The sequence below is a fragment of the Siniperca chuatsi genome, linkage group LG3 (genome assembly GCF_020085105.1).
Source record: "Siniperca chuatsi isolate FFG_IHB_CAS linkage group LG3, ASM2008510v1, whole genome shotgun sequence".
NCBI classification, from domain to species: Eukaryota; Metazoa; Chordata; class Actinopteri; order Centrarchiformes; family Sinipercidae; genus Siniperca; species Siniperca chuatsi.
In genome coordinates, this window is record NC_058044.1 from 30,352,560 (window position 1) to 30,376,555 (window position 23,996).

General features: G+C 39.3%; 1 protein-coding gene across 2 annotated transcripts in view; it reads left to right on the forward strand.

The window, feature by feature from the left end:
* The window catches only part of sorcs3 (sortilin related VPS10 domain containing receptor 3), a 244,175-nt gene that overhangs the window by 112,273 nt on the left and 107,906 nt on the right, over positions 1-23,996 (forward strand). For both annotated transcript variants that reach the window (XM_044190684.1, XM_044190685.1), the window contains exon 3: positions 23,036-23,135. In XM_044190684.1, the coding sequence (XP_044046619.1) occupies positions 23,036-23,135 (100 nt within the window). The remainder of the gene's footprint in view (positions 1-23,035; positions 23,136-23,996) is intronic.

Sequence of the window (23,996 nt, forward strand, 5' to 3'; positions counted from 1 at the left end):
CCTGAAGCGCAAACTCATTTGCTTGCTGTCATAACGGCAAACGGTGGATTTCATCATGAGGCTTAAGTCTGGAGGCGATGTGGAATTTCATACCACAGCGATTCAAGGGCATCTCTCGTTGAGGCGGCTCTGGCTTGTTTTCGGTTTGCGGTAATCAACTTAAAGTCTCATCAGCCATCCAGATGTTGAAGTGGTTGACGCTAATTCTTTTTCCTCCCATTTAGGAATGTGAAACTAATATTTGTGTATATCACTTTTTCTATTTTGATCCTGAACTAATGAATCTGTCTCTCCAGATTCACAAGCAGACAGACTAGTAAATGAATAAGCCTCAAATGTATGACAAAATGTCCTATGTTTGTCGACAGCAGCGGGTAGCCTGAGAGCTTTGACTCCAGTGCTTATCTGAGATGACATAAATATTTCCACGGATGACAACGTTCTGACACCAGTTGCCCACAGCTTGGTGCTGGACTGTGGTGGCTGGTGATGTGACTGGCGGCATGGGTGCTATAGCTAGGTACAGTACAGTGTTTTGTTTTTTGCCTATACCAGCTGCCCGCTGCTTGCACAACAGCGATTATATAGTCAGCACTGAGGCCATGGGCTCTGATCTGTTGAGGTTATGGACAGGGTGCTGCCAACGCTGAGAGAGGCTGCCAGGACTGCTGAATGTGTGGATAACACAAGAGTGTGTGCAGCACGGTAAGGAAGTTTAGAGGAGGTTGGAGGGAAGTTTATTATTCATTTTCACCTCCTACTTACTTACCTTGGTAAAACTTCCCTTTCACATGTCTGAGTTATAAGTTCCACATGATTGGCTCTGGAGCTGCTTATCAGGAAGAAGAAAGGTACCAGATAAAGGCGCTGCAGAGTCGTGAAGGATAGGTCCCGCTCACTTTCCAGGAGAGGAGTTTGTTCAGAAATGGAAACAAAACATGTATTTACCCTCTGATGCCGCAACAGGATGCACGCTGGCAAATGAGAAGGCGATCAAACAAAAGACTTTTAGAGCATACTCAGACTTCTTACACTCCTGCCTGGCTTTTATCACTCTTACTTTACCAAGTCTCCACCAGAGAAACAGCTGGTGTTCTGCTAAACACTTGCATTTGTGAGTCGTTCATCCCCAGCAAGCAACTTCTGTCTCTCCTGACAGAAAAGGAGAGAATGATTTAAAATTGCATTCTACATACACAGTGCATGATAAGCATGAATCCAAAGGAATTATTGCAGACATAAATCAAAAGTTTGTTTGCAACCCTTATCCATTACGACATGGTTGACAAAAAGAGTCAGAGAGGTTCCTGCAGTCAGTGAAGCACATATTAAAAAGATAACTATTTCTCTTTTACTGCTTGCCATAGCACTTATATCTTTTTTTTTTAAAGAAAGCTATGTGATTTTATTTTTAGAGTAACTCAGGAAGTTCACAGACAGATCATTAAGTTATCTCCATGGGAAAGATATGTTCGAGGAAATGATGTGTGAAAGCACACCTGACCCCTGTGTCTGTGCTCTACACCTCTAACAAAATGGGACAGTAGATTAGTTTCAAGTCAGGGCAAATGTAAACTGCATGCTAAATCACTGATGTATTTGGTTTCAATTCTAATTTATCTATTATTTTTGGGCGTATGAGGCCCCAAAAGTGACTAAATGTAGTAGGGGTTAGCAGACAAGTTGAAAACATAAATAAATAGGCTACATCAATAAATAATACTATTAGTTAAATAATTAAAGTGGAGTGTAAAAAAAATAGCTAATGCTTTATACTTCTCCTTTAACCTCATTATATTTTTCAACTCTTCATTTTCTTATATTCTTGGCACACATTTAATCATTAAACTGTTCCTTGTTTTCAACACACATTTCCAATTTTTCCAGAACTTATATGATAATGAGAGGGGAGTGTCCATGTATTGTATGTCCAGGGCAATGATCATGTGTAACATGTGGAGCAACCAAGAGGACTGTGTGGCTAGCTAGCTTAACTGAAAACACTGGCAGTTAAACACACTGAGCACCTGCCTTTTCAACTAGCTGCGTAACTTTAGCTAACTTTTTTCATAAAACTACACCAGCCAGCGCTTGTAATGTGTTAATCCATATACTGCATACTACTGTAGCATCACTGTATAAACTCTTGTAACAGTAGACACAGCATTTTAGGGGCAGCTGTGGCTCAACCTAACTAATCACAGGGTTGATGGTTCAATCCCCAGCTTCAGAGGCAAATTGTAAAGCACCTTGGATAAAAGCTTCTACAGTATGTAAATGCAGCCATTTACAATTTTAGCAGTAAGTTAATGCTAACAAGGTTTGCTACCCAATGCTATGTTCACAGTTCACAAACTCCATGCTTCTGTATAACATTGTCTTCACCTTCAAGTGCATGCCTCACCTTCAAGTGCATGTCTCTTATATAAGAGGAATATATAAAGGAATATAAAGGTAAAGCAAAAGCTAGCTACTGTTAGAAGTTAGGCATGGCAAGGCAAGTTTATTTGTATAGCTCATTTCAACAACTAAGCAACTCAAAGTGCTTTACATAAAACATAAAAGAAACATAGGGCAATATAAAAAGACATTTGAAAACACTTAAAAATAGTTAAATAGAAAATTAAAACAAGATAAAACAGGAGAGTAAAAGTTACAGTGCAGTATAAGAAATTAATCATTATTTGATTTAATAAAAGGCAGAAGCAAACAGAAAAGTCTTCAGCCTTGATTTAAAAGAACGAAGAGTTACAGCAGACCTGCAGTTTTCTGGGAGTTTGTTCCAGATATGAGGCGCATAAAAACTAAATGCTGCTTCTCCAAGCTTAGTTTTGACTCTGGGGACAGAAAGCAGACCTGTCCCAGACGACCTGAGAGGTCTGGATGGTTCATAACATAGTATCAGAAAGATCAGAAATGTACTTTGGCCCTAAACCATTCAGTGCTTTATAAACCAACAGTAGTAGGTATTTATTATATTATATAGTATTTATTTAGTTTTGAAGCCAGTGTAAAAACCTCAGAACTGGAGTGATGTGATCCACTTTCTTGGTCATACTGAGGATGCGAGCAGCAGCATTCTGGATCAGCAAGTTTTTCCAAATCCTGCTGAGACAGAAGTCCTTTAAATCTGGATATATTCTTAAAGTGGAAGTAGGCTGACTTTGTAATTGTTTTAATGTGACTGTTGAAATTCAGGTCTGAGTCCATGACTACACCAAGATTTCAATATCATCTAATTGTTGATTTGTTGTCCCCTGGTGACATTTGTGTGTTGTCTGCATAATTATGATAACATATTTTGTTGTTTTCCATAATCTGAGCCAGTGGTAGCATGTAGATGTTAAACAGAAGAGGCCCAAGAATGGAGCCTTGGAGAACTCCACCTGTCATTTTTGTCTGCTCAGATGTGTGATTACCTATAGACACAAAGTAGTCCCTGTTTTTTCTGTAGGATTCATACCAGTTTAATACTGAGCCAGAAAGACCCACCCAGTTTTCCATTTGGTCTATTAATATGTAGTGGTCGACCGTGTCAAACGTAGCACTGAGATCCAATAATACCAAGACTGAAATTCTGCCACTTAGCTATGCTCTTCCCCTCTGGGTAGATGACTATCAGGGTCTTATGTCAAAGTCTGTTTCATCCTCAAATAGTTTTTCCCTTTCATAAGAATTATCTCTCCTGTAGCACCAACTCCGCTGTAGTTTTTGAATTGGCCTTAAGGGTTAGGCTGGGGCCAAGTTAATCATCTCAGAAGACGACTAAACATTGGTTTGTTCCTATCCATTATTCCCGATATATATTTTCTAGTGTTATTCTCTGTAGAGACGTAGCATGTATAACACTATGTGATTAAAATGCTTAGACTAAACTAAACTAAACCCCAAAGATTTGGTTGAAGTGCCTCTACCCTGGAAATTCAAAAAATGCCTCTAGAATGTGAAAAAAGTATCAACATTGGCAGCACAGATTTGGATAGATCTACAACCAATCAGAGCTATGAAACGTGTGATGTTAAATAGCACTGAGAGACAGGGAGGTGCTTGGTCTGTATTGAAGCAGGAAAAAAATGGCGGCCTGGTCACAAACTTTCTCAAATTACAGCTAAACAGTACACTAAAATGTGTTTCTGAAACTATTTGAGGCAGGAAATAGGCACTGCAGTAACCGAATCTGCATTCATATTTGTATCAGCACTGCCTAGTTTGACAGTTCGATCTGAGTTTCGTGAGCCTGGTGCATTGTGCTGGACAGACCTGCAGAGTGGACGCAGGCACAATCCTACAACCCATCAGAGCAGCGAAATGTGTGACATATCACTTTTCGTCACCTGCCTCCAGATTGCAACCAATTGCAAAATTCAATTAATAGCCGAGTTTCAACCTGTAGAGGGCAGTCGCTATGAATATTTATAACACAATATGTAGAATTTAAATACTTTGCACTAAAATGTCAAGATTTGAACCTGAATCCATCAACTACACTACTAAATACCAATATACATCAGTTTTCAGCTAAAAAGAGGTTTGGGGGTTTGTGCCTCTTCCTTGTCACGGAACAGGGCTATTCAGGGCTAACAATAGCAATACTGTTGATTTAACATTAACGTTATAGGTTAAAAGGAAGCCATCTCTCATGGGGGAAGAGCATACTAGCTAACTTCTTACGGTAGCTAGCTAGTACTGCTAGGACTCCCAAGAAATCTTTTCACAAGCTAACATAATCTCATAACTACAAACTACATCAAGTGATGCTAACATTAGCACATTACCGTACCATAACAAACTAATGCGCGAGTATCAGTTTGTATCAGTCATACATTGCACTACATATTATAACATTTTTCGGTGCTCTAACGTTGGAGAGAGAGAGATAATCAAATGTCAAATGTCAAATTTTCTCTACAATTAGAATAAAAGCCTTGTGGACCAAGGTAATAGAGTTGTCCATATTTACATTAACACTACTTATATCACACTGTTTGATGATGTTAATAATAAGATTATCAGGGTTAACTGGAGATATTGTGTCCCTGTCCCCAGGCAGTACGGCTATACAGCTTACAGGCAGGTTGTTCGCCGGGCCTAAGGCATTCTGGATAGGCACATTAGGAAGCCCGTACCCTCATGTGTTGTGTTTCCAGAAGAAGGGGGTATTTACAAAGCTATTAATTGATCACAATCACAAAATGTCATACTGTATAACATTTTATGCAGTTTATAATAATCTCAATGTGAAAACTGGGAACCAAAACATCTGTGCTGGTTTCACATTAACCTTAAACTGTGAATGCCATGCGAGATACAAGCCAACTGCCTCATCTTTGGTGATCTTATGGCAGGATCTGGAAGGGGGGCAGGTGCAGTGGTGACCTGGAGTATCCCTCTGTCAGCGACTCCATGAGGGCCAATGCATATGAGAGCTGTCTTCCCACTGACCTCTACCCCCTGCTAATTCCACTCTCCCCTCATATACCTTAACTTTAAATGCTGCTATATTGTTTTTGCTGTGCTATATTGTTTTTGCTACATGTACCACATGTTCATTTGCACTACTGGACTATTTATTTATACATATACTGCATGTACTGAATACTGCAATAACTAATCTACTGCACTATCGTAGAAAAGGTTTCAGTCGTAGTCATCTGGACACTGTTTTCAGAATCAAGACGTTTCGGCTCCCATCTGGAAGTCATTCTCAATTGTGAAAAAATTGGACGGGAACTGGAAATTTAAGCTACTCTGAGTTACATAAGCCCCGCCCTCAGGAGGGAATCTGCCTGAGTATCTGTTAATAGCTAGTTTCACCTGAAACTGACCTAATAGTTTCAAGATGGCCCAGCAATCAGTAATCAGGCCTATTGTTCTCTGGCTGCATCTACTTCATCACTGTTAAGTGCCTGATTAGCATGTGATAGGCGTGACCGAGGTGATAATAACAGTGTCCAGATGACTACGACTGAAACCTTTTCTACGATAGAACACTCCTGGACGAATGAGGGACTACACCGTCTAATCTACTGCACTGTTAACTATTTCTGTCCATAATTTGCACTACTTAATATTCATTGCACTACTGTTCTGCCCAGTCCAATTCATTATTGTACATATCCATCATATATATATACTTCTATTTATAGTATTGCCATCTGTATATAATATCCATAGTACCACTTGTAAAATATTTTCATACTATTGCTCTATCCTGCATTTATGCACATCCTTTATATCCTGCACTTGCTTATTGCACTTCTGGTTAGACCTAAACTGCATTTTGTTGCCTTGTACTTGTACATGTTTAATGACAATAAAGTTGAATCTAATCTAATCTAAATTCCATTAATAATTTTTTGAATTCATTAAAGGTCCAGTGTGTAGGATTTAGTGGCATCTAGTGGTGAAATTACAGTTTGCAACCATTTGAATACCGCTTGTATCACCCTCCCCTTCCAAACGTGTAGGAAAAACTATAGTGGCCGCGGATCTTGCGAAAAACATGAACAGCCCTATTTAGAGCCAGTGTTTTGTTTGTCCATCTGGGCTACTGTAGAAATGTGGCAGTGCAACATGGTGACCCTTCATTGAAGGGGACCCGCTCCCTATGTAGTTAAAAATGGCTTATTCTAAGATAATGAAAACACAACGATTCTTATTTTCTTAGATTATACACCAATGAAAACATAGCCTATTTATATATACATATTATATTGCATTTCTGCCAATAGTTCCTCCTAAATGTAAATTATTTTTATAAATCCTCTTTTTTGTTGCCCATTAAAATATCAAATAATGTAATTTAGTCAATGTAGTTATAGTTTAATGTATTGATTTGTAAACAAATGTATTAGTACCTATTTTTATTGTACAATGTTATTACTTAATTAAATGTTTTATTACTGTTTCTGTGACACTTGTGGTGCTCCATAGGTTTTGATTTAGTTTATGAACTGATTAGCAGTAAATGAATATTTCCTATCAACAGATTGGAGGTTAAAGGAAAAGTGTAAAACTTTAAATGTCTTTTTACACTCCATTTTAATTATTTAACAAATTATAGTATTTATGTATTCTGTTATATTTTTGACTCCGCTGATAATCATTACGGGCTTTTGTCGATTTTAGGGCTCCATATCGGTGGGCATGTAGTTAAAAATTCTATTATTTTGTCCTTTATCCTGCTGTTCTTGCAATTAAATAGTATTTCCATGCTGGTGCTTAGAAAATGCTCTTGTACACTGCAAGCAGCCAGTGGACCACTTCAACAGTTAAAACAATTTATGTGACTTGTCTATTAGATATGGAGAAGAATAAACTTGTTTTTAATCTTTCGTACCTTTCACAAGCGTCCTCATTAGAGAGCTCCCGTACTTCTCCACTCCCTTTTTTAGCAAAAGGACTTCTTCCTGACCCCAACATGTCAGTTATCATCACTAACAACAACACTCCAGAGACCTTGTTGGACCACAAACATGAAACCTACTGGCCACTATAGTGCGCTGCCACTCTCCAGCAATAGTAATAATCTAGCCATCAAATTGCTGTTTTCCAGGCCTTCTTGTGGCATGAATAATGAATGGAAGTCATTTCTGGTTGTTCTTTGCCTGCCAGCTTTGCAAGGTTGGAAGAAACACCGAGGGCTTTTTCCTCCAAACCCTGCACTCTGACTAAGATTTAAATCACATACAGTAGCATCTGTGATCGACTACAAGGGAAACTGGTTGTTGGTTCACCTCAGAGTGGACATAGCAGAGGAAAAAAGGGTTGGGTAAGGTGACTTAGTCACGAGACAATATGGGTCAGGTCAGCAACTGATGACTACAGCGGTGGATGTCAAAAGCAGATTTTTCTTTTCTACCCTAAAAAGTCCTTCTCGACCTCATAAAAAAGTCATGTCTTGGAGGAAATTTTAAGGTTCCATACTTTATTTAAAGATTCATTCTGGAAAAAGCATTCTAGAGCGTGGTGAGCAGGGAAGAGGACGAAGCAAAGACACTTGCCTACCAGCTGTCAAGGTTGAATGGAGAACATGGGCTGTGAGTGGGATACACGACAAATGTTGTCACTGAGAGCAATCTTTGAATGTCAGCACTTCTGTCGGCTGTTCCTTTAAGGTATTTCTTCAACACTGCATTTGTCAGGCACAGTGCAATGATGCGGTCAGGGTTATATTTGGTAAGGCCTAATGGCAGCATGGGATACTGTGAGGATTTTGTACAATTTTTATATCAACTCGTGTTCTCCTATTTCTGTTTTGCTTCTTGTTTATATGTATCACACTCCAGCAAAAGCTTGTTATGTGAAATCTTTTGTTTTACACTGCAGGATGGTCTCTGACTTTGTAAGCATGGATTCTAGCATAGCGGGGGCAGGCACATGTCCTGTTTCTGTTTGTTTCACACATGGGTTGCTTTTATATTTTCCTTTCACTATCTCTCACTAACACAGACACATATATTAACATACACAGAGTCGTATATGCACATAAACACATTTCTTAATCTATTGAAAGAAAGGAAGACTTTGGTGTACAGTGCTCAGTCTTTTGAGGTTCCATTATTTTTTTCATGCTTCACCGTCCTCTGCTCTCACGTGTTTCACTGACAACTCTGTGCTCTCCTGCAGAAACACCTGCAAATACAGTATCTTCCCATCTTAATGTGTCAATTCTCCAAAGTCATTTTCAGTTATGCTTCAGTGGATTCTGCATTAGAGGAGAGATTGTGCAGCAGTTGCCTTTGGTGAAAACATGGAAAGATTGTGAGCATGTGTGTGTTTGCGTGCCACCTTTGAGCAAGACTGTGTGTGTACGCTTCAGTTGGTGTGCAAGTTTTCACAAGAGTGCAGCTCAGGGTGAGTGTATATTCCACAGATAAACTCCTTGACAGCTCGTACATTATGACTCTTGCTGAGATATGCCTTGCTGATGGTAGCAGTGATTATTTAAAACTGCAGGATGTTTGCTGTCTCTGCTCAAGGCATGCTGCAACACAATCTTCATGCTTGTTTCTCTTTTAGATCTCATGTAATGTCAAGATTTTTATTCTGTTGGCATGCAGCAAATATAAGAATGGGTTTGCAGTGTCCTGAAAGTTTATACTGTCTCTTAACTCAAAACAATACATTTTGCTTCCTCCCCTTCAATGTTAGTTTAGATGGAGAACATTTTCAGGCTCTTGGGTATTTTCCTGTGCTTTAAATCAAGTGGAGTTGAATAAACGTGACTGGAAGATACAGATTGGAAGTATTAATTGGGTATTCTCTGTACAATGCATTTCATATGATGCTGCCTTTTTGTACCTGTAAAAATAATACTTGTAAACAAACGGCACAATATCACATATACACCTACTGTCACACCATCTCTTCCTGTAAAATATTTTAAAATGAACACAAACTAGCCCAGCAATGGCCAGCTCATATATCTTTCTTGCCTCCCTGAGTGCCATTGACCTATCAGAGCAGTCCATTTAAAGCCCCTCTGTGTAGGATTTGAATGGGCTGAAAGTAGTACATACACTGCACCAATTTCCACTGGGATTAGCTTGTTTTTCTACGAACAAAAACTTACGACATCAGAATAATTTGAAACATACTATAACCACGTGGATATTCTGCACATAGGGGCTTTAAATGCCAAGCTCCAGATAACTAAATATTACTCCGGCATTCATTATTAGTGGATGTCACTGCATTGAAAATACATCTATATTTGGAGTGTGACATGGTATGGAGCCTCTATTCTGGTATATGTAATATTATATTGCGATTTCAACATATAAATTATGATATAGAGAAACTGTTTAAAATATAATATAACCAGAAATGAAAGGCTAATCTGGCAAATAAAATATCTGACAAATCAAGGTACTTTTTTTAGTATTAACATTATGGCAAAATATCTGACGGTTAACAAACTGATATCGTCTCCCCGTAAATATTGTCATTACTCCCGGACCTAACCTTTAGATTGATAAATGAATGCTGATTCATAGACTCATTTTATACAAATACATACATTTAAACATGTATGTTGTCATATATGTACAGCTAAGACTGAATGACACAGTTATGACTGACATTGTTTTTTACTCTGTCTAATATGAAATGATTGCACAGGGAAGCTGCTTTGAAAGGAACCAATATGCCAAAGTCAACTTTACTTGCCGTAACAGTTAACTATGCCAGCAGTGTTTCTGCCTGAATGTTGTCTGGAGTGCCGGCTTAGTGTTTTGGATTAAAGCACTTAATAATCCATTGGTTGAATGAAGCAGTACACTGGCTGCAAGTAACAGACTAATTGCCCCAGGGAACTCATCCATCCATTTATTTTCTATGCCCGTTTACTCCTCTTCAGCCTCACAGGGAGGCTGAAACCTTTCGCTTCATGCCTCAGAAGAAATGGCAGGGAAACACCCTGGACAGGTCACCAGTCGCTGCAGGGCCATCAGACAGACAAGCACATTATAAGCTATACTGTTGGCAGTTCTGACCCAGTGAGCATTGATCTTCAGTTCGTCTACATGTCAAGAAATCTACTGTAGGTGAAAACTGGGCATTTTTAGACATCTAGGTTACCTATAACTGTTGTTAATAACATTTAAACAACTCTATTTTAATGTGAAAACAGGTCCTAAGTACAAGTTGAAATACAGAAGGGTGAAAAAAAATTCTCCTAGCAAGGCGACTGGCCACCATGAGCCACTAGAACATTCATCCAATGCCAATGTATAGTACCAGTGCAGTATAGTGTCCTATATGTAGTGAGGTGGATTATAAGGGTGGGTGGTGGTGGGGGTTCTTACATAGAGATGGGTTTAAATAACATTTTATCGAATCTCAATCCAGTTGTGAATCTCTTTTCTCCTTTGAAAATCTTTTTAGGTATTTTGTTTGGTGGGGAATGAAGACATTAGTTAAAAAAAACACCACTGTTTTTATTTCACTCAGTATCATTCCTAAACCGCGGAACCATCTACTGTGCTGAAAGGGTGTAGGGTTTTCAGCACATATTTTGTCACCGCTCTGTGACATTCATTAACCCTGTCCTGAGGGAAAATGGTGTTTGCTCCTCACTAGGGGGCTGTGCTACAGCTGCAGAAGTACAAAACAACCCAGTTGAAATAATATTAATTCCACTTTATCATTCCGCAAATGTCAAATAAATAAATTGCAGATTTTTCTGCATGCACGATGCACTGAAGGCGAAATTGTTGTTGTTGTTGTTGTTGTTACAGGTCACAGAATCTGACAGGTCACATAATACAGTGTATTAGTCTATGGTAGGCTGACGTGGACTTTAACATGATGGACAGTTGATAAATATTTAAGCAAGGGACTTGTTTTGTTGACTTTGTGTGTACACAGTAGGCAATTTGTAGGGGGATGCCACGCCCCTAGTTAGCAAAATGAATCCCCGTTGTTAACCTGCCATCCCCCCTCTCCATCCCTTAGTAGCAGAGAGAGTGCAGGGAAGAGGGGTTGTTTAGTTGAATATGTTAGTCTAGTCTGCCTGACTCATTGATCCTTTATATGACTTGTGCAAGTTAGAATCTATGGCCCTGACCATGGCTCTGAAATATCAGTAGCCTAACTGTGCTGTGTGTTGATAAATCCATGGTAGCAAGTAGCAGGGTTTGTAAGTGTGCCTTTTTTCTCTTAGTCCTACCCTTCTGTCAGTTTCGATCAATAATATTCTCTAAACTGTGTACAAATATACTCAGTTCTATACTATATTGTAGCCTACAGTATATACTTCACAGAGTTGTGTCACCTTCATAATCAAAGTGACAAGTAGCAATGTGTAGATGTGGGGTGCTCCCATTGTTAAACATTAATAAATCACCAACTGAGTGTACCCACACATTTAAGGTGGTCAGTCCTGTTAGTAACTGTGTTGCAGAGTTAGCATGTGCTTGCATACATCACCACGTAACCAGTTGTCTTTTTCTTTCTTTGGAGATGTCTCTAGTGTCAGAAAGAGATGATCTAATAGAGCTCATGAATGAAAGATTTGATAAGGGATTTGTTGGACGCAAAGCTTAATCAATCAGGGTCTCAGTATTTTAGTTGCCTAACCAAAGCCATACCTTAACCATATTTTATTTGCTATAACCATGATATTTCCATAACATTAACCATAGTTCAGATATTGCAGAAAACAAGAACTTATAAAACATTGTCATAGGACGTAAAAAAGTTATATGTACCCAAGATGACAAAAAACGTGTTCCTTGTCGACCAAATTTAGTGGAGTTTTAACCGAGACACATAGTCGCCATTTGACCTGCAAATCACCAAATCAGAGCTAACTGATTGATTGGTCTAAGGATAGTGAGTGTTGTATGCTGTACAGATTGTAAAGCCCCCTGAGATTTGTGATTTGTGATATTGGGCTATATAAATAAAATTGACTTGACTACTGAGAAGGTTCAAATTTAGCAGAGTTGCATGTCTTTGGAGTGGGAGGACATCAGAGCAGCTGGAGAATACAAGCATGAAAAGGATCTTGTTCTTTCATAACTGTATTGCTTGCACATAATCTCTAAATTGATTTAAAGCAAGGTACTGTAGAGTGAAGGTATAAATACTTAGCTGGCCCTTTACTGGGTAAATGAAGGTTAATAAGATTTGCAGCTTGCCCATATCTGGTCTCTCATACTTTGTCATCAAACTCTCAGGCGTTTTGTTCTAAAGAAAGCTCTGTTTAGTTATTTTCCTAGTCACCCAAAGTTCCCTGGATTCTATCCAGAGAGCAGGCTTGTGTCGAGGACCTGTGGCTAGAGCAGAATTGGCTTTGTCATGCCCCTGGAGTGTGTTCTTGGAACAAAAGACTGCAACAATTCAGACAATTGCAGTGGAAATGTCTGCGACGCATTCAGGCGTCTCTGCCTCTGACCCCTCAGCATAGCATAGAACGCTTCGGTTCACCAGTGCTGAGAATGTTTTTCAAGCGCATCAGTCAGTGAGTTTTCAGAGTCTTCAGGCTTGATTTTGCCGCAGGGTTCTCTGCTAAGAATCCTTCTCTCTAGTCTCCCTCGCGCTCTGATCCTCCTGTGTCTCTGTGTGACTCTCTTTCTGAGGACAGACAATTGAGGTGTTGCTGCTTCGGTTCGACTCCGACAACCACCTGATGATGCCTTCATCTTCGGACCCCTGATGAATATTGATTTGGTGTTTTCTGTTCTCACTGTTTCTCTTTGCTGTTTCGTATGTGCTAGCATGCATTCACAAACAGTTTTTATTCAGAAGCAAGCAAGGCAAAGTCAGCTTTATAGTGAGAAGAGTCAGATCAGTAACCTTCTGTTTTCCTTGGAACAATATTGCAACAGACTTAATTTCTCTTTAATTCATGTATTCGTCAGGGTGATGTGCTTTGTTTGTACAAGATTGAGAAACTAAGATGATTTGGTTGGAGTTTTCATCCTTCAGTCTTTAAAGTGCATGGCTTTTTTTTCTCTCACTCTCTCCCCAGAGCATGGTCAACAGTGTTGTACACCAATGCTGAATTGTTCTGCTTTACTGGCAGCCATCTGGTAAAACCTCACAAACATTCCCTAATGCAATTTCTGTCTGCCTTTTTTTCCAATCATTTGATGTTCACACACTGCAGTGCACTGCACTGTATCTCTCTCTCTAGCTCTCGAAAAAATTGAGGACTTCACAAATGAAAACAAATGAAAACCTCCACTTTGTGACTGTATAGTTACAGAAGATGCCATTTTGGTATTTTTGAAATTGATTAATTTCTAGAGAAAGTCACATTTTTGACCTGGCATACTTTGCAAATGTTGGAATCTCAATTTTTTTGCTTTACTTCACAACTATAAAGACAGCTCAAAGAAAAGAGGGTGATTGCCAACACTGACAAAGTTCACACAGTTTGTGGAGAGCCCCACCAGAGACAATAAAACACCGGATTTACTGTACACTTTATGTGAAAGAAGCAAACAGCTCCACAGCCCTTCCCCCACACAGGTCTGATCACAACCTGGTTCATCTCTTGCCACAATATAAGGCCCTTGTCCAGCGGCAACCTGTGATCACCAGGGCAGTCAGGAGATAGTCGCCGGAGGCACGTTGAGACGTTTGAGGCCATGAATTGAGAATTGCTGACTGAGCCATATGGTGAGGACATTGCGGGGCTCACACACTGCATCACAACATACATCAATATCTGTGTGGACAATGTTGTTTCTGCCCGGACTGTTACATGTTGCCCTAACAATAAGCACAGAGAGCTTAGGTGCAAGACGAAAGAGGGCAAGAATACAGGAGGCCAGCCTGCAACCATGCTGGTTGAGAAGTGGAGCATCTTCAGCCAAAGACTTGTATTGCCAAGGTGTTCCACTGAGGGGCACTGGAGATCATTCCTGCCTGTGGCCATCACTGTGATCAGTGGACTGGGAGGCTGCTGAGGTCTTACTGGACTTGCTAACTGGACTTGCAATTACATTTTATGTAACTTCTGGCACTGTAACTTATAATTATATCCATTTTACACACCTTACTGCAATTTGCACTTTTGTTTGCATGCACATGCTTAAAAGGGCATACTTTGACTTTTTTACATTTATGTTAGTACTTTGACATTTGTTTTTTTGCACTAGTCTTTGTACCGCTGTTCGTGTACTCCAGCTGTGAATTTCACCCTCGGATAAATAAAGTATCTATCTAGCTATAGAGGAAGCTTTTGCATGTTCTGCAATCAATTAAGCTCTTGAAATACCATATCTCCAATAACACAATATTGCCAATGTGGTAAGTCTGTTTCATGGTCACAGGCTTACTGAGAAAATCTTCCACTGAAGAGAGTCTGATGTAACATCCTGATTCAAATCTGCCTAAATTTCTTTTACTCACAAAAAATATTTCTAGCCACTGTCTTTCACCAGAAGTGTGGAACAGCCATTAATTCCACAGGAAAGCTCATAAAGTGCTTGTCTAAACAGAAATGGAAACAGGTTGCCTTTTGCAAAAAACAGACTGGTGTTGTGCCTCAAAATTTAAATATGTAGAATACTCAAGGCAATGGCAGTATTTTTCTTTTTTCCCTTTTTGTAGACACTGTGCAACTTTGCCTCTTCATTTCTTTCCAGACAAAACAAGAGGTAAACCAGCATCTCAGTGGACTCAGCTGATGGGGAAGTGGTGACTTGAAATGTGAGGCTCAGACAAAAGTTGTAATCACATGATAAAAGAAGAGGTTTGGTCCTCTGCAGGCTTTCATGAATATTAAGACACAGTTTTCAGAAAATTATGGTTATGCCACATAACCTTGTTGTATGCATAAAGGCGGAACCCTCACACTGGAGCACTCTCTCTTTCTCTCTTCACCCTGAAATTTGCATGATCATGCTTAGCCAATCAAAATAAGCCTATTCAACCAAAAATATAGTGACTGTGCTCTTGTTACTTCTCATAGGCATCAAGACAGTGACTAGAGAAAGAGCAGGGATGCTGGTTATAGTATTGGGCAAAGGGGGAAAATGTTCCCATCAACCCTTCAATTGGTGATAGTCCATTTGTCCCACTGCAATAACCCTCTGTACAACAAAATCTTTAAACACATACATAAGGCACAGAAGAGCTGCAGATGAATTTGAGTTTTATTATTATCCTCCTGATGTTGTGGAGGATGAATCTGCAGGAGATGGTTGTTGCAGCGATGTTGGGAGCAAAGGACAGTTGGTCATCCAGTATCACACCCAGGTTCCTTGCAATCTGAGCCGGGGACATCACAGAGTTCTCAATGATAATGGAGAGTTCATGGGCAGGTGATGCCTTCCCTGAAAGGAAGAGCAGCTCAGGTTTGCAGATGTCGAGCTTCAAGGTGGTCAGAATACGTCCACTGAGAGATGTCAGCCAGGTTTCAGACTGGTGAAAAAACAGAATTAGTGATTGCCATCATCATAGCTGTGGTAGGAAAAGCCATGCAAGTGAATAACAGAGCCAAGTGATCTGGTGTAAAGAGAAAAGTGGAGGGGACCCAGAACAGAACCCAGAGGGACCCCATTAGAAAGGCTACAAGGTTCAGATACAGATTACAGTTACCCTGTAAGTGCGGTCCTTGAGGTAGGATGTGAACAGGGAGAGTGCAGAGCATGAGACTCCCAGTACTTGGAGGGTGGAGAGGAAGATCTAGTGGTTCACTGTGTCAAACATTGCTGAAAGGTCCAGCAGGATGACGACGGAGGAGAGGGAGGCTGCTCTAGCAGTGTGGAGTTCTTCAGTGACAGCACGGAGAGCAGTCTCTCTATTAACACCACAAGAACAGTCTACAATCAGATTAAAGTCTACCAACACCACAAGAACAGCACACAATTAGACTAAATGATTAGTTAACCAACACAGCAGATAGAGCACAGTCAGACAGAGAGAATGCCTATTTGAGAAGTAAATATACTCAGCCTAAATCTAGCAGCCTTTGAAGAAAGTTACCAGCAGAAGTCAGAATGCATGTTTATGTTCTATGGGACATTGTGCAAGAACAGGCTAGCAATGTATGAAGCTCTATATGGCTGGATGCAAGTAGTGAATGTACACATATTGTGCTTTTAGAGGTTAATTATTTGTGTTTCACAGTGGTGGAATTAACTAGGTACATTTACTCAAGTACTTAAGTGCAATTTTGAGGTAATTTATATTTTTACTCCACTACAATTCAGAGGGAAATATTCTTCTTTTTACTCCACAATTTTTTTTTCAGTTATAGTTATTAGTTACTTTTCAGATTAAGAATTAACATAAAGAAAAAAAATGATAATCTTATGAAACACAAGACATTGTTAATGATTAAACCAGTGGTTTCCAACTTTTTTGCCTCGTGACCACTTACAAAAAAAGCAGTGTCTAGTTGGGGCTCCTTGTCACATTTCCAATGTCTATGAGTTGTTAGCAGTTCCACCAAATAGTGATTTCCACCTTAAACTGCTCACGTGGTTTCATTTAAATAACCGGTCAAGGCCCAAAGAGGTAAAATTATACAACATTTCACAAAAAAAAGCAAAGATTAGACAAAAGGCTGAAAGATTCATCCAAATTTGTGCAGCAGAACTTTTTCTTCTTTCCTCTCCCATTAATGATCCCATGACCCCCCAGAATAATCTTGTGACCCTTTGGAGGGGCCCGATCCCCAGGTTGGGAACCACAGGAACGTAATTAACTGTATAAAAAGTAGTTAAAACTGGCTCCACCTTGACCAGCTACAACAGTAAAAATGCTGCTTACACATTGATGCATCCGTAATAACAATCTAATGATGATTAATTATTAATTAATAATATCAGTTACAAAGGAGTACTTATTATCAGTACACTGATAATTTAAGTATATTTTGCTTCTAATACTTATATACTTTCACTTAAGTAAAATTTTTCATGTAGGACCTTTACTTTTAATGGATTATTTTTACATTGCTGTGTTGGTACTTTTACTTGAGTAAAGGATCTGACTATTTCTTCCACCACTGGTGTCACATTTGACACATCGAATACTGACAAGGCAGAAATATAAAGGAAGCTTTTGACTGGTTATTGTAGCTGATTAGCAACCCTGTAGCCAGGCAATTACATCGAAATTGGAAAATTCTGCAAAACCCCAGGCTACGTTCAGTGACGTTTTTTTAATTTTCTGCTTTCTACAACATTTGTGCATGGCAACTTCGGTATGGTTAATGCAAGGGAAAGATTGTGGTTATGGAAAAAAAAAACTATGGTTACGGTATGGTTAGGGTTAGGCAACTAAAACACTTGGTTAAGGTAAGGGAAAGATTGCGGTTATTGTAAATAAAAAGGCAAACGTTAATTACAGTTCTGTAGTGGGACACAAACTACAGCCTCCTGTAGGAAAGTCTGATGTTTTACATGTCCACAGATCAGCCAGAGAGCCCTTAATTTTCAACCCATGTACATTAAGGACACACTACCTCCTGCATTGGCACTGAATGTTGGCATTAGACGTAAATCATGAGATGCGGAATTGTCTAGCATAGATGTAAATCCAGGGTATACTAGGCTGCTGATTAAAGGGCTCTGTCTGTGTTTATATAATTCCAACCAGAATCCATCATATTATTTCATTAAAGCTTCACCCTCAAATAGAGCTCTAAAGGCTGAGAGAGTGAAGCCCAGAAACTATATGCTCTGCTGTGAGACAATGACAGGAAGAATTAAGTGTCACACAGCAGTCACACCAGACCTATATTTGTTTTGCAAAGAGCAAGTAGGCAGAAATGCCTCCCTCTAGACACCAACCTGCTTGACGGCCCCTGTACAGGATGTCAGCCAGAGTAAATGCTACATACTGCCTATTCTTGTTGCCATGCAGAAGGTGGTGGGTGATCCAGCCAACACAAAGCGGGTGTCAGTGTACTGAAGTGTAAGACACAGGGTTTTTCACACATAGGTCTATTTCCAGTGTTATATAGGAATATGGAGGACAGGGCATTTGCAGAAGTCGATTTTCACATCCTAATATAATTAAAAACGAGTGTCCTTAATTCTTTAAAGTAATCAATAAAATCAACTTTTAAATGTACAGGCAACCAACGAAGAGAAACCTAAAACAAAGAAGTATGCCACGATCTGTGAGTTTTGGTTTAAATCCTGGCATTTTTAAAAACAATAGTAGCATTAGGCCTTTTTTTGTGAAACAAAGCACTGCAGTAATTGATGTATTATGAAATATTAGCACAGATAATCCTCTCTGCATCACTGAGAATGCTTAAAAGTACGGCCCAGGTCAAATTGGACTTGTCAGTTCCTGAAGACTTAATATGATTAGAGGGACAAGGGCAGGCCAGATGTGGCTGGAAATGCTCTCTGAGCCTATAACAAAGACTTTAGACAGTTTGTCTAAATTTAATTGTGGAAAATGTAATTGTATTTGTCAAGCATAATAGCCAATGACTGACATCGACTGAGCTGTTATTTAAAGTTGTTAATTTAATTTAACTAAAAGATTAAAAAATATGGTCTCACTGTACAGTGAAGAAATTACAGGTCTGAGTAGATAACTGAGCTCAACATTTTTACCTGTTACAATGAATATTATAAGTACATTATAAACATCACAGACGTACTGAATTACACTGTATGCAGGTGTTGCATTTATAGTCTCTAACTTGGAAATATCTCACCCACTCTACATCCTAGTTTATAAAGTCTCTAAATTTAGGAATTTGCCTGATTTGATTGTCTAGAGCCTGAAGAATGGCCTCATGTGAAAATAAAAATGTACTTTCTTCAAAGATCATCTTTGAAGGGGCCCTGTAAACAAACAAATGTATATTTGCATTAACTTTTTCTCACCAAAATACATTGTGTGTATCATTCATATAGTTTTTAATGCTCCTGCAGTTTGACTCTTAGGCTCGACAACGGTCACTTCCGGTCTTCGAGCCGACTCATTCCCTGCACCACTGTCATCATCCCATCCAGGCATAGATTCACCAGCTCCCCCTTGTGCCCAGGTGCTCTCACTGCCCATAATTCCAATTATTAGAGATCACACAGTGATGCAGTGATCTCTGACAGCATAGGACAAGATTATGTTGACAGAATATTCTCAGAAATCCAAATAATATTACTGCTGTACCTCGCCAAATTTAACTACAGCCAGTTCCATCCATAACTAACACTCACTACAAAGTCCTTTACAATCAATGATTTGATCTCTGTTAAGCAATTAGACTTCTTATTTCTTGTAGTGAAGATGTGGCTCAGCTCTGATGGTGCTGCTGTCCTTGTTGAAACCTGCCCACTCAACTACACTTTCTTTCACTCAATTATACAGAATAAAAGAGGGGTTGGAACTGCCACTATTTTTTTCAAACGTCAGTTGTGCTAGGTTAAGTTTTGGTGATTTCACCACATTTGAATACATTGCATTTAATTTACTGAGCCAGTCGTACTCATACTTACAGTATACCGTCCTCCTGAGCTATGGACAGGTTTTCTTTCAGAGTTTTCAGAACTTTTCACTCAAAGATGCAGAAAAACTAGTCCATGCATTTGTTACTTCTAGGCTGGATTATTGCAATTCCTTATTATCATGCTGCCTGAATAAGTCCCTTAAGACTCTCCAGTTGATCCAGAATGCACGTGTACTGACAAGAACTAGGAAAAGAGATCATATTTCTCCAATATTAGCTTCTCTGCACTGGCTCCCTGTAAAATCCAGAATAGAATTTAAAATCCTTCTACTCACCTACAAAGCTCAGGCACCATCGTATCTTAGTACCTTATTACCTCACTAGAACACTGGCTCTTAGTTAGAGTTACTTGTGGTTCCTAGAGTCTCCAAAAGTAGAATGGGAGCCAGAGCCTTCAGTTATCAAGCTCCTCTCCTGTGGAATCAGGTCCCAGTTTGGGTTCGGGAGGCAGACACCATCTCCACATTTAAGAGTAGGCTAAAGACTTTCCTCTTTGATAAAGCTTATAGTCAAGGCTGGCTTGGGTGAGTCCTGAACCATCCCACCACCCCTCTCCTCCTCTCCCTCTCCATCTGTATGCATTCTTATCCCATTAATGCATGTTACTAACTCGACATCTTATCTCTCCCAAAGTTTTGTGCTGTCTCGTCTCTCCCCTCTCTCCTTCTGTCTGTCGCTTTCAGCAGGTACTTCTGCCTCCAGAGCTGTAGAGTCTGAAACCATGATTGCAAACCACCTTCTTTCATCCAGCTCTCTCTCTTCAATTTTTCACTGAATACCATAAGAAATCATTCTGAAACCACATTTTACAGAAGACATTTAAATACCATTGCAGAATTATAATTTGCTGAGCTCACAAATTCCCTAGATTCAAATATTTTTTATTATCCTGTAGATGAAATGGTAGATGCCTTCGACAGTCAATTGGCAGACACGCTCGATAAAGTAACTCCTATGAAAACTAAAAAGACGTCTCACGTTAAAGCGAGGTCTTGGATGAACAAATGTATTTGTGCATTTAAGCGGTCTTGTAGGAAAGCTGAAAGAACATTGAGAAAAAGTAAGCTAGAGGCAAACCGCAGTATTCTGAAAGAAAACATTTCCACGTATAATAAATCTGTTCATATTGAGAGACAGATCTACTTTTCTTAGATTATAACTGAGAATAGTGGAAACTCTAGTGTCCTATTCTCAATCATCGATAGGCTGCTACATCAGGTTCTGTCTGATGTGAGGAGTTTGCTTCCTTTTTAAAGACAGAGTTGCCTCAATTAGGTCAGGTCTTAGTAGTACAGCTCATAAGCTTGGTGCCGCAGCCCATAGTAGTCCTCCAACTTTTAAAGGTTTTACTGGTATTTCGCATACTGACCTACAGGAGATTGTAGCTCAAACATCCTCCTCCAGAAACTCCACAGGGTACCTTCAACTACCTAAAAGTATTCCAGTGAGAATAGGCTGCATCAGTAAATAAATTGGTTTCTATGTTGGTTTCAGAGGCAATAAATTCTGTTTTTAAGCAGCAGATTTACTCCTGACGCAAACAGCACATTTCACCTTTTGGGCATATTACATGCTTTTGTTTAAACACTTTTAGACGGACTTACTGCGAGCAAATACAAAAGCACAGTGTCTTGCTAATGACTGAACCGTGTTAGGAATCAAACTATTGCCTTTTGGATACAGTACAGTGTAACCACTTGCCCAAACTGTAGCCTTGCCACTGTCCACCATTGACCATTTCCTAATCCCACTTCCCATTAGACACAGAAATAAGATGTGGGTGGATATCTTTATTTTGTCACTTTGCCATCTCATCTAATAAAAACAGCTCATTTTCCTTTTCATATTAATTAGCTCTCTTGTGCAGGGTGTCAGTGTTTGGGGGGGTCACATTTTATCTCGGTCCACATCTGAGAGCTGACATCTCCCTGCTGTCTGCGCCAAAGATATCACCACTTTCCATTTAAGAAATCTATGCATATGCATTACGGTGGCTAGACGTTGAAGGTATGCCTGGCAGTACTGCTTACCAATGTCATGCCAAAAACAACATATGTTTCTATGGTATTCATAAAGTCTCCTCTCAGGAGGCTCCAACAGTGTTACACAGAGACAGAACAGTATAGTTCACCGTCCCTGCTCCAAATCAGGATCATTCTCAGTGCAGCACTCCCCACAGCTCTGCTTTAATATGCTGTGAAAATGATGCTGTCTGTCTGACTCATTATTGTGCTTTGTAATCATAGCAACTACTGTGTCTCTTAGAGGCATTCTGGAATGAATTTGAATGAGAGAATTCTCTTTGCAATTTCATTGAAACCCTGTTCCCGCTGAAGGAGCACTAGAAGAGGGCTCTGACTAAAAAAAGGAAAGACCACTGAAATAGGTATCATCTTCACTTTCCTCGCAACCGTGAAGTAGACTGCAAATTCAAATGGGAGTTATGCCACAGTTCAGGGTTTGTGCTTCTGTCCCCACAGAGAAATATTTGAAAATCCTGGGCACATGAATGCAGCTTTCCCAGAAAAAAAGGGAAAGCGATTACAGCCCTGCAAATGCTGTATATTCTACTTGAAGGCAGATTTGGTAGTTACTAGTGATGATGGATTCATGTGGTTTTTTCTAGGGACTAGGCTGGCTAACAGGCTCATTCCCACTGTTAAATTATTAAAGCCCATGGGTTCAAGAACATCCACATGTTTTTGCACTCATCATATTTTATTTCATAGTAGTCATCGGAGAGAATTAATTATTTACAGTGCCGCGTCCCCAGACATTTTCGAATGGTGCATTTTGTTGGCAGCTATAGATGATTGGTTAACCCTCTCTTGTTCTATTGCCAGAGGTTTCACTCTTGTACAGAGTAACTGTATATATACAGCACCATTGGTGTTTTACTGTAGGGTGTTATATTGCATTCTTTTTCATCACTGCAAAATAAATATCATTTGACATGAATTGCGCAATGTCCCAGTGATCTTTAGTCTGTTTGTTTACCCATTAGATTGTCAAAAAACTTTCAGTTTGCTTTTTTCGGGTTTATCTACTAAAGTATTTATTTCCTTCTGACTGCATTTTCCCTTTATTTCCTCCATTCAGATCTACTGACTACGGCTCCACGTACGAGAGAATGAATGACAAAGTCGGATCCAAGACTGTCCTGAGTTACCTGTACGTCTGTCCAACTAACAAGAGGAAGGTGAGATGCTGCAAAGTAATTTATTTTTCAGCTTCTGTGGGGGATTCACCAGCTTAATGATAAAAGCTGTGTTTTCCTGTTCAAAAATGTTCATTTACTGTAAATTCTCAAATAGTGCAAATAGTATTTATCTGCAGAGAGAACTAGGCCCTTTTTGAAACAGGCTCATATAAGAAACAGACATTTGTTGATATTTTGCCCTGTTTACTTAAGTAGATTTGATTTGATTTTAGTAAGAAGCCTCCCTTTTTTCTGATCTGTTTTAGTTTTTTGTTGATGCTGTTTGCTGTTAATGCAACTTCAAAACCTTGTCCATGTTTCATTGGTCACATGTTGGATATTACCTGATAAAGACGTAATGTCGCAACGTTGTAATTGTACTTAACAAATTGTCTTTTTGGGAGCATCTGTTCAGGCTGTGCAGGCGCCCTTTCTTCTTGAGGCTTTTGATTTGAAAGATCTGCAGAAAGTCTTACATTTCATTGACAGAATCTTAACACTGATAGAAAAAATGGCAAAGAAGAAGAGATTGGACTTATTTTGTGAATCAAAACATTATTTCTGTTAGAGAACAGAGACTCGGCGCAGCACAGTGGGTGAGTGAGAATGACTCTTTTGTTCTACAGACGGAATTAGTGCTTTGAAATTTACATTATCCTGAGTTGACAACGTGAGCTATAACTTAGAATATACAGTTAATTTCACACCTCAATTATTTTTACCCGGCTTCTATTGCTTGGTCATTATTTGAATACCATCTTTTATTTGAGAATTTACATAATATTCAGTTTCTGTGGACACAATGAACATTGTGTTAATTTATGGCATTGTCTCCCTACAAAATAAAATTTGTGAACAAAA